This window comes from Trichosurus vulpecula, chromosome 5 (genome assembly GCF_011100635.1).
Source record: "Trichosurus vulpecula isolate mTriVul1 chromosome 5, mTriVul1.pri, whole genome shotgun sequence".
NCBI classification, from domain to species: Eukaryota; Metazoa; Chordata; class Mammalia; order Diprotodontia; family Phalangeridae; genus Trichosurus; species Trichosurus vulpecula.
In genome coordinates, this window is record NC_050577.1 from 87,043,373 (window position 1) to 87,055,409 (window position 12,037).

Below are 12,037 nucleotides of genomic sequence, written 5' to 3' on the forward strand. Positions count from 1 at the left end.
TGTTTCTTTCTGGCTGCTTGCAGTATTTTCTCCTTGATCTGGGAGCTCTGGAATTTGGCGACAATATTCCTAGGAGATTTCTTTTTGGGATCTATTTGAGGAGGTGATAGATGGATTCTTTCAATTTCTATTTTGCCCTGTGGCTCTAGAATATCAGGGCAGTTCTCCTTGATAATTTCTTGAAAGATGGTATCTAAGCTCTTTTTTTGATCATGGCTTTCAGGTAGTCCAGTAATTTTTAAATGATCTCTCCTGGATCTATTTTCCAGGTCAGTGGTTTTTCCAAGGAGATATTTCACATTGTCTTCCATTTTTTCATTCCTTTGGTTCTGTTTTATAATATCCTGATTTCTCATAAAGTCACTAGCTTCCACTTGCTCCAATCTAATTTTTAAGGTAGTATTTTCTTCAGTGGTCTTTTGGACCTCCTTTTCCATTTGGCTAATTCTGCCTTTCAAGGAGTTCTTCTCCTCATTGGCTTTTTGGAGCTCTTTTGCCATTTGAGTTAGTCTGTTTTTTAAGGTGTTGTTTTCTTCAGTGTATTTTTCAGTATTTTTTGGGTCTCCTTTAGCAAGTCATTGACTTGTTTTTCATGGTTTTCTCGCATCCTTCTCATTTCTCTTCCCAATTTTTCCTCTACTTCTCTAACTTGCTTTTCCAAATCCTTTTTGAGCTCTTCCATGGCCTGGGACCAGTTCATGTTTTCAGGCTTTTGTTGTAGGCTCTATGACTTTGTTGTCTTCTTTAGGCTGTATGTTTTGGTCTTCTTTGTCACCAAAGAAAGAATCCAAAGTCTGAGACTGAATCTGGGTGTGCTTTCGCTGCCTGGCCATATTCCCAACCAACTAACTTGACCCTTGAGTTTTTCAGTGGGGTATGACTGCTTGTAGACTAACGAGTTCTATGTTCCACATTTGGGGGGGAGGTGCCAGCTCTGTCACCCCAGCACTCCTCCTTCCCCAAGAACCCCCAGCCCGAACTGGGCTTAGATCTTCAGCAGGCTCTTCACTCCTGCTCTGATCCGCCACTTAATTCCTCCCACCAGGTGGGCCTGGGGCCAGAAGCAGCAGCAACTGTAGCTGCCCCACCTCCGCTGCCCCCAGGGCTGGAAGCCGAACCCCCGAACTCCTTCCACTCCTGCAGCTTTTCCCACTAACCTTCTCCGCAGTCTTTGGTGTTTGTGGGTCGAGGGGTCTGGTAACTGCCGCAGCTCACATATTCAGGGCGCTAGGGCCCCCTCCGCCCGGCTTCTGGTCTGGATGTTCCACGCCGCTCAGGCTGGGCTCTGCTCCACTCCATTCCCAGCTCCCAGCTCCCAGCTCTGTGTGGAAGAGACCTCACCCAGAGACCATCCAGGCTGTCCTGGGCTGGAGCCCTGCTTCCCTCTGCTGTTCTGTGGGTTCTGCCATTCTAGAATTGGTTCAGAGCCATTTTTTATAGGTTTTTGGAGGGACTCGGTACAGAGCTCACTCTAGTCCCTGCTTACCAGCTGCCATCTTGGCTCCGCCCCCGAAGCAGAATCTTTGAGCTTGATTTTTGATGGTTCTATATGAGCTGGAACAGCGACTCATTTCTGTTGCTATTAGTATTGTGCCTAGCAGTTATAGAATGAATATTTGTTGATGTTACTGCCTCAAGTAGTGAATTATAAAGTCCAACTCTGCATGTGGGGAAGTGCATATGAATGTGTCTCATCAAGCTGTTTACCAGACTGTTTCAAATGTTTTGTTAATGTTTTTGGAAGTCCCATTTTAGGTTTGAAATTTTTTTATAGACTTTGTAGATATATAGAATCTATGAAATGTCAGTGGAACCTTTGAAGTTTATCAGGCTTATGCATTTACTTTCTATGTGACCCTGGGCAAATCCCTTAAATAGCTGTCAACTTCAGTTTCCTCTTCTCTAAAATGGGGAGGGGAGTTTTAAAAAAATCTACAAGATCTGTTTCCTTGAGTTGTGAGGCTCAGGTTTCATAAACATTAAAGTGCTATAGAAACATTAGCTGCTATTATTGTTAATCAATATAGTTCTTCAGATAGCATTAATAAGCTAGGTAGTATTTGCTGTGGATAAGTCTCAAAAATTACCTGCTTATGCTGTCTCTTAGAATTAAAAGAAAAATCTTTCTTTGATTTGCATTTCCAGAACCTTTCAGATCCTTTTTGGAGGAATCTCTTCCAGGGGTGGTGAAGGCCTCTCTGTAGGTTCCCCACCCATGTAATAAACCAATGTATACTGAATACAGTTCCATTAGGGAAAAATTGTAGATATGGTGAGGTATGTATAAGTGAGATTTGGCCCCTTGGCAGAGGAAAGAGTGCTGAACTTATTGTTAGGACTTGGTTTGAATCTTGGTTCTCCCATTTACTAGCTGAGTGACTTTGGGCAAGCCACCTTCCCTTTCTGGGCTTCAGATTGTTCATCTGCAAAATGAGGTGTTAAGTGAAGTGATCTCTAAGGTCCTTTCCAGTTCTCTGTCCTGAGAAATTTATCTTCTATAGTATTTTAAAGTGTGCATTGAAGAGAAAATAGGGTTTTACATTGGTAGAACTCTCTTTCCAGGGGATTTTTATCTGGTCCACTTAACAGATGGGCCTCACAAAGGCCCTTATTTTGCTTTTTGTGGGCAATAACTCCTTTATTCCTAAAGTTCTGGTAGATCTGAGAAAATATCACTGGTCTTACCTAGTTGCCAACTCAGAATTGCCACCTTGTGGCTGACAGTTTAACTGCTAGCTTCCCACTTTTATAACAAGCCTTTCTAACTATAAATTTAGGCCAAGGAGAAAAATGCTCCTTAAAAAACAAAAACATCCAGAATGTATTGTATGACACAGAGCAACTCCAAACTGGGGATTATCAGCATATCAATTTCTTCTTTACTGACAATTTTGAAAAGTTGAATTTATTTTGTTGATGAGATATGAGACTTAGTATTTCTTTTTGTATTGTTGGTTTAGGTAATACAGTTCATTTGGCCTGAGAATTTGATTGACTCTTGCCTGAGGTTAGCTAGTCAAAATAGAAATCTTGTCTAAAAATTAATACAAGCTGGTAACTCATAGGTCATATATTGTAATACTTTTGATGATGAAGACTCTAGAAATGCAGTGTTTTTTCTTTAAGTATAGTCAGTATTCCAAATTATTGTTCACTTGGTCAGCAGTTCCACTTGGTGTTACCAGGTACATTTCACCACTTTTTCTTTAGAAAAGGATATTTTGGTTACATCTTTATTAATTGAATTCCATTTGTAAACATTGCATTACTTATCATCATTTTAGAAAATACGCATATATGCATATGCTATCGTATACCAAATTAGCTAGGAAGGTTAAGGTATAATTTGTTGAATCAATTCACTGGACCACTCCCCATTTTTCTGGGCATTGAATGACTGGTACTTCTTAGGCAGTAAATCCTTTAGTTTCTACCTAAAGTCCTAATGGCTGATTTTTGGTCTGGATTGGGTTTTGGGTGGAGGGTGATTTATTAAGTTAAGTAGGAGGAATTCTTTGTACCTTCTCAAGTTAGTATTAAATGATCACATCTAGACAGACAAGTGGAGGATGTCTCTTGTTGAGACAGAAGTTAAAAATACATAAACCTTTCACTTTACCCTACTTTGAAACCTGTTGAATGATTGGTGCAATCAGTACAAAGTCATCTGAAAAAAATGAGTATTTGGTGGACTAACTCCACTCTATTTTACTTTCCTACCATTTGGTAGTTTGTATCAAATTAAAAGAGAAACTGGTTACAATTAGGAACAATTAAGGCTAGTTTTTTTTAAGACTATCTACAAAATCTGATGGTACATTGTTAAAGAGAAAGCGTCTTGCAGAAGATGGCATGAGCAGTTAACAAATGCTTATACATCAGAAATAAAAAAGTATTTGGTCCTCACTCTGACTTGTATGAGTGTTCTAATTATATGTTCAGATTGAAAGTCAGTGATATTGATGCTCAAAATAAGTTGAAGAAGAAAGTAATCACTTTAAAATAAAAAAAAATTATTCAGCTTTTGTTTTTTATATCACCTTCATTTCCAAGTATACCCCCCTGCCATGTTAGAGAGCCATCCTTCCAAAAAAAAAATTAAAAGTAGGGAAGAAAAGCAATTCATCAAAACTAATCAGTATATCAGCCAAGTCTGACATTATGTATAGTGTTCTACATTCATAATTCCCTACCTCTTCAAATATGGGAGAGAAGTGTATTTATTTTCTCTTCTTTTTTCAGGGCTAAACATGTTTATTATAGTTAAATGGCATTCAGAGTTTTGTTGTTATTTTTTCCATTTACGTTGTTGTCATTTTGTATATTATTTTCCTGCTTATTAACTTTGCATCTATTCATGTATGTCTTCTTATGTTTCTCTTTATTCTTCATATTCATCATTTCCTATACTATAATTTGTTTAGCTGTTCCGGGTTCAATGGGCATCTTTTTTAAACTCTTTTATTTCTCAATTACTTTTAAATAATTTTTTAACATTCTTTTTTTAAGATGTTGAATTCCAAATTCTCTTCATCCTTCCTTTCCTTCCTCCCTACTTGAGAAGGCAAACAATTGAATATAAATTATACATATGTAGTCATGCCAAACATTTCCAATGGTCATCTTCTTGTTTCTAGTTCTCTGTTACTTCAACAAGTACTGCTGTGAATATTTTAGTGCATAGACACTAATTCCATATTGTTTTCTGGAATGATTGGACTAATTCATAGCTCAGCCAACACTGTATTAGTGTAATTATCTTTCTGTGGTAACACCCCTTGTTTTACCTTTGCCAATTTTCTGAGTGGGAGATAAATAAAACCTTAGAGTTATGCAAATGATTATTTTTAATAGCATGTAAGTTATCTGTTTCTAGGGTGAAGATGAGTAATTAAAATGGTGACTATTAAATAGTAACCCTGGGTCTTTGAGGGATGAGATCTGTGATCTTGTTTAGACTTATAGCAGGGACTGCCATTTAACATTACGGGGTTGTGAATGAGTTTAGAGATATTTTATTCTTTTTGGTTTTTAAGAGATTGGGGAGGGTACAGAGAGAGACAGAGACAAAGAGACAGGAGAGACAGGAGGGGTGGGGAGAGACAGAGACAGAGAGAGATGCACCATAGGGGAGAACTATTGTCATTCTTGATGTTCAGTGCTTTCAGAATTATTATGCCCATTGATGGCATAAAAAAATAGAATACTCAAAAGAACAAATGCTTATAGACATCAGTGGGATTAACATGCAAATTTTAAGTGGCACGGGTACTCAGGATACATTAAATTAGTCTTATCAAGAATGAGATCAAGTTGTATTTTGAGGTTCATGCTCTGAGCCGCGTGGCCGTCAGACTAGTACAAGTTCCTTTGACCGGTGACTTGATCCAAAAGGACAGTCACTTAAACAGAGGGAGGAGGTGTATGTGGGGAAGTGGTGTTGGATATTGTGCTCTTACAAAGCAGTAGGAAGTGAGATCACCTTTCGCTGTAGATTGCTGACTTTTATGCTCTAAATAATGTCAATTACCTAAAGAAGGAGACTGATGAAATTATAGAAATTATGGTGGGTTTATAATAACAAGTATCTGTTGAGGGATATGAAGTAATATCTTCAGCATCATTAGTTTGACAGGTTAGAGAATTACAAACAGCTGTGAGAAACTCACTTTTATGTGGTGGCTTTACTACTTTTTATCTCTTTCATGGGAAGCATGAAATAGTGGAAAAAGCTCCGTATGTTAGTATTTATTAAGTGTCTACTATGTGTCAGGCACTGTGCTAAAGTACTGGGGCTACAAAGACAATCTTTACTGTAGAGGAGTTCAGAGTCAAATAGATTAGACAACATGAAAACAATTACGTACAAACAAGATGTATACAGGCTGCTTTGGAGATAATCAAACAGAAAACCTGGGTTCTAATTCTGGCCCTGTGTTATTAGTTGTGTGACTCTGGGAAAGTTACTTAACTTCTCTGTTCTTCAATTTTATCATTTGAAAAATGTAGATAATAGTTTAACACGCAAAAATAATCCACAAACCTTTCTGCTCTTCAGATAAGTTAGAAAAGTACTATAGAAGTGTGGGTTCTTATTATATGTTTGGAACTTCAATTAGAAATTTAAAAAAATAGCAAATTGTTATATAAATGAAACCAGGATAGCAATAGCTCACATAAACACGCAAAAGGGAATACTTGGAAAAACAAGTTTTAAACAAGTTTTTGAGATACTATTTGTTTTTATATCACTGTTATCTCCAGATATGCCTTTCTCCTTCTAATAAAGAAAAAGCAAAACTAATAGACAACAGGTTTGCTGGTGTATGCAAAATTCTGTACTTATAGTCCCTACTTCTCTACCAAAATGTCCTCTGAGACATTGATCATTACAATAATTCACTTTGGCTTCTTTTTAGCATTCTTATTTACATTATTGTTGTGTGTATTGTTCTGTTTCATCTTTATATCAGTTCATATGTTTTCTCATGTATTTCTCAGTTCCACATTTTCATCATTTTAATATTTATTACATTTGTGTTCCATAGTTTGTTCAAACACTTGATTCGTCAAGCAGTTCCCCATTTTGCTTCTAATTTTTTGTTACCAGAAAACTGTTGCCTTGCTTAAAAAAAATGACAATGTCAATAATTTATCTTATCTTCCTTTTAAATACTTTTAGTTGTTTGAAGTTGTTTTAAACAACTCTTATTGTGTGGATTATTTTGTGCCAGACTGGTAATCTGTTAAACTTTTTTTCAGATATGTTTTCTTCTGTTTGCTGTTCTCTACATTGTTTCATACTTCATCATCACAAGGTACAAGAGGAAATCAGGCAAGTAGAAATGCTTTAACTTAAATTTTGCATTCTGGTGCCTAACAGTTATGAGCGTGGAATATTAAATATATTGTTCTACTTAAGTGTTCTGGTTGTGAAATTTAGCCCTAAGGCATCTAGTCAGTTGTTATGTGGCAAAGGAGCTAATAGCTCTGAAACTAGCTGGTTTCCCCTCTTCATATTTCTACTGTACCTATGGTGTATATATATATATGGTATATCCAGTAGATACCTACCATCTACTGTTTAATTGGAGATGGGGATTTTTGTGGCTGGCTGTGGCCAGGTTCAACTATTCTTCTCTTTGCGTGTCCACATTCTAGGTATCCTTTAATGCTTAGGTGATATTCTACTTCTTTTGTGGAGTACCTTTCCTGACTACTACTACTTACAGGAATGTCATTTCTTTTTCTGCAACCCCAAAGCACTAATAATCAGTGGTTCCCAAACTTTTCAAATATGAGGACCTCAGTTAATATAAAACATTTCGCGGTACCTACGTGATAGTAGTTAAATGATTTTGCATTTTATTAGTTATAATAGCATCTAAATCCATTTGAAAATAGTTGAATTTAGTTGAATATATTATTCAGTCTCTAGCAGTTGTTTTTGCTTATTTGTGAATTTACCAATGAATTCTTAGGGTCTTTTTTTAATAATACTGCTACTTAAAAGATGGGAACTACTGTTTTAGATCACAAAATTTAGTGCTTGATTGTATACTTTATTACAGTTATGAATAGTTCTCATTTTTCCTACATATGTATCACAACAGGCTTATGAGGCCTGTGAAGTTGGAGATCATGTTTTTTTAAACTTTTAATGTAACTATACATTGATAATTAACAACACATTAAGCTATCAGTTTAAAGTGTGCAAAGTAGTTTACTTGTAGTATCTTATTTGAGCATCACAAGAACATTAACAAGTGGATGATCGGAATAGGAACTGGGCCTGTGATTTCACTGGTATCTACCAAAGCAGATCCACATGTTCTCTATAACTTATGGTTTTAGGGGGTTGCCTGGGACCTTGAAAGGTTAAGTGACTTGCCTAGGGTCACAAAGCCAGGTTGTGTTTTAAGTGGGACTTGAACTCAAGTGTTTCTTATTTGGATCTCTATGGTGCCATGCTGCATAGGTATAACCAGTACTATCCCCATTTTATTTATAGCTGAAGAAACTTAACATTCAGCAAAGTTCAGTAATTTGCACTTAGTCACCTGCCTAGTAAGCATCACAGCTAAGGTTTGGACCCAGATCCTCCTGACTTCATTTTAAGCATTCTTTCCACTATAGATACGTAATATCTGGTATGCTCTTGAGCTTGTGAGTGCCCTATAGATATTTATTGAATGAGTATATAGCCTTGACTTATGTTGATCTCAATTTTGAGGAATATGCTTTGGAATTGGAACCAGGAAAATAGTATGTGGGTGATTTCTTTCCATTGAAATTTCCATTGTCTTTCCATTGAAAGAGTCCCGATCTTAGAGTCAGGAAGCTTGGATTCAAATCTAGGCTCTGACATTTACTTGCTATATAACCTTAGGTTACCCACACAACATCTTTGAGCTTCATTTTCCTCATCTGTAAAATGGGGACAGTGATATATTCCCTTACTACTTAACATAGTTGTTGTGAGGAAAGCATTCTGTAAATCTTAAGAGTCTTTACTACTTTCCCAGTCTGGGTGGTGTTGTGATTCTATGGTTGCCTCCTATATATATATATGAATGGAAAGCTCTGTGGACCTTTCCAGTTTAAATAGAACTTTGAAGACCTGAAGATCAAAGTTGGTTAGCTGGTGATGCTTCAGCTTGGCTGTTTGAGGCACAAATTGATGATCCTAGTTTCCATTTCATCATAGGAGTATCAAAATATTGAAGAACTACTATGCAAAAGAATAGCAACTTGGATTTCTCTTGTGCTTAAAGCTTTCACGAAAGGCCTTCCTAATAATTGCACTTTGCGGTTGGTAGTATAAGTATATTCTCCCTTTTCTTGCTGAGTCCTTGTTTTCCCCAAATAGCTTTCCATCCCTGACCTTGCTCTTCAGTACTGGCTATACCTATATTCACACCCCTGCAATAGACTAACTACTCCCGGAAGGGAAGTTGCTGAAGTCCTTCCTCCACATTGCTTCTCTTTTGTTACCACCATCACTTGACAAACACTCTTTTGAAGATTCCAGCCTCATATCATGGTGGCAGTTGTGTACCTGCCCCCAGCTCATCCTTCTTTCAAGGAGTTCAGTGCTGCTTCCCTCTCCTCCCCAACTCCTCCTATCCTTGTCCTAGTGGACTTCAACCTCCATGTTCCTACAATCTCCTTTATCTTCCAGTTCCTCAGTCTTTTGAAATTCCATGACCTACTTACTCCTTTCCATCTACCTTAGCTACACACAGTCATACCCTGAGTCTCCCCATTAGCAGTGTTTTATTTTCTTGAAAAACTCTTATATTCCTCTTTCTGAGCACTAGCCATTTATCATTGTATCTCTCCCTATTCTTCACCTCTCTCAAAGCTCCTTGCATTTATCTTTTCCACCAGTTCCTCTGCCCTTCAGTACTTTGTCAGGTCATTCATCATTCCTTCTTTGACTTCATTTTCTTCCTTTCCCTATCTTGACTGTAGAGTTAACAAATTTAACATTGCTCATCCTTTGCCAGTCTCTAACCTGGCATTACTTGCTCCATTCTCCTACTCACAGGCTTCTGAATGGAGCTGGAGAATCATGCCAACAGAGAACACTATAAATTCATATAATCTGACTTAGGCTGGGACTTAAATGCAACAAGTAGGTTCTTTTATTCCTTCTTAATTGATTAACTATAACACTCCTCACAAAATCTATTCCACAACTTCTCTCCTTTCCTCAGGTTTCCCATATCACTCCTCCTTTCCCTTCTCACTTTTACTTTTATGAGAAAATTGAGGTCATTTGTCATAAGCACTCTCTTTTCTTCATTTAAAAACCCTTTGATTTTATCCCATAGTCACTGGTCCTTTTCCCTAGTCTCTGTCAATGAGGTGACCCTTTCCTCTATCAAAGCCATTCTTACTGTGTGTGCCCTTGATGCCATCCCTTTCCATCTACTCCAGTGGTTTGATCTCCTATCTCTTGCTCTAATTATTAGCCTCTCCCAGTGCCTTCAGATAACTTCTTCTACAGTCGATAGAGCCGTGGGCCTGGAGTCAAAAAAACCTGAGTTCCAATCCAGCTTAAACATCTACCAGCTATATTACCTTGGGCAAATCACTTAAGCACTGTTTTCCTCAATTTTCTCAGTTGTAAATTGGAGGTGATCATAGCCTTATGGGATTGTTGTGAGAATCAAATGAGATAGTATTCGTAAAGTGCTTAGCAAAACGCCTGGCACATAGTAACTGCTTAATAGTTGCTTGCTCCTTCTCCTTCCCATTATCTGTCCTCTCTCTCCACCACAGCCTTGTTACCCACAGTAGAGACCATTCGTCAGTTGTGCTGGGTAGCACATAACTTAAAACTCTTCTGTCTGATATAAGCATTCTGAACTTAGGTCTGTGCTTAATTGAAAACGATGCTTATTTGAAAATCAATTTTTTGTGTAATAATTCTTCATGTTTACCCTTTCTTATTATATTGTATTAGAAATGCAACTTTTTGTTATGGGAAATAAAAGAAAGCTAAAAATATTTTTCAAAATATTTTTGCAGATGAACAGGAAGATGAAGATGCCATAGTCAACAGAATTTCGTATGTATATTCAAATATCCTGATTTTGTTGACTATATTACAAAATGAGAAATATGCCAAACTTAGAATTATACTTTCTAATATAGACTTTATAGAAAAACAAGTCTTGGGTGTAAAATCTCCTTACCAGTTTTTATCCCAACCCACAAAGCTCATTACAAAAAAATGTAATGTTGTCCTAATTTAAATGTACATGTATTATTGAGAGTTGATTGCATGGTGTTCAAAGCCTTTGACCTCAGGAATGGAAACCTCTTATCTATGCAGGATCAAAGAAAGAAGTGGTCTGACATCAAACAGATTTGGTTGAATCTAAGGAAAGACTTCTTGATTATCAGAATAATACACTTAAATGAGCTTCTAAGAGAGATTGTGGCTGAGCTTTAGTCACTTGCTTTATTGTAGGTGACAGATGGATCCCCCTCTTGGTATATAATACCAATGTATTAGAAAATATCCTTTATTCTTTAGGAGACATCAAATTAGCTTTAGAATTCTTTGAAGTACCTTGGATAAGGTTTTGTTTAATTAGAATCATTACATTTCATGATACAAGATTGTATAGGAAGTCCTCAGCTTTTCAGATTCTTGATTTTGATTTTGCATATTTGGTTTTGATTTTCTTACTGCCCACTGTACCAGTGAATGCCTCTTTAGGGTTGACTCTGTTGTTTCTGGGAAAAAAGTGCAAAGCTAACTGTATGAAAGAAGGTGGTAGTATGTAGCTACATGATATTTAGCATTGCTGATTACCTACTTTACTCCACATAGGAATAGGCACTGAAAAAGAGGTGGCTTTCTTTGCTTTGCTCTTCCCCAAGAGAAAAAAAAAGTATACCTCTTCCAGAAGACTTTTTTGGGTTAAGAAAGTTCTCACTAAAATACAGATTCCTTCACAGATTTGTTAAACCCACTAGTCAGTCACCCTTAGTATTATTACTTCAAATCAGATATTAGACTGTACTCTCTAGCAGTAGCAGTAAGATCAATAATTGTTGAATTAATGAATAATCATTTCAGCACCTGAGAGAGTTTCTGAGAAGAGGGGGATTAATTCTGGGATCTGGAATTGTTTACAGAAATAGCAGGGCTTGGGTAAGATAGTCACAGGACAGCATTAGAAAGGGCAGAAGGACCATAGAGAAGAGGAAAGAGTTGTAATAAGGAATTGTAATAAGGTTCAGCAGGAAAGGTAGGAAGGGCCAGAACTAAATTACAATTGTGGCTAGGGCCCTGTTTCCAGCCAGTATAATTTTGTAGATTTCAGAGCTGAAAGATCTTAGAAATCACCCAATTTTCTTAGTAGGTTGGACTCCCAGGATAATCTATCTTCTCTGTGACTGTGTGCTTTCTACCTTTCCATCTTTATTATATTTACCTTCAGATTTCCCCACTGAAAAAGGACTTTTAGAAGGCTAATATTGAAGTTTTATTTAGAGAAAATAAAAACATTATTTGCTC

The 12,037-nt window shown here is 37.0% G+C and overlaps 1 protein-coding gene across 1 annotated transcript in view; it reads left to right on the forward strand.

The window, feature by feature from the left end:
- The window catches only part of LMBR1 (limb development membrane protein 1), a 198,603-nt gene that overhangs the window by 29,049 nt on the left and 157,517 nt on the right, over window positions 1-12,037 (forward strand). The window contains exons 2-3 of the mRNA XM_036761244.1: window positions 6,763-6,835; window positions 10,537-10,576. Of these exons, the coding sequence (XP_036617139.1) occupies window positions 6,763-6,835; window positions 10,537-10,576 (113 nt within the window). The remainder of the gene's footprint in view (window positions 1-6,762; window positions 6,836-10,536; window positions 10,577-12,037) is intronic.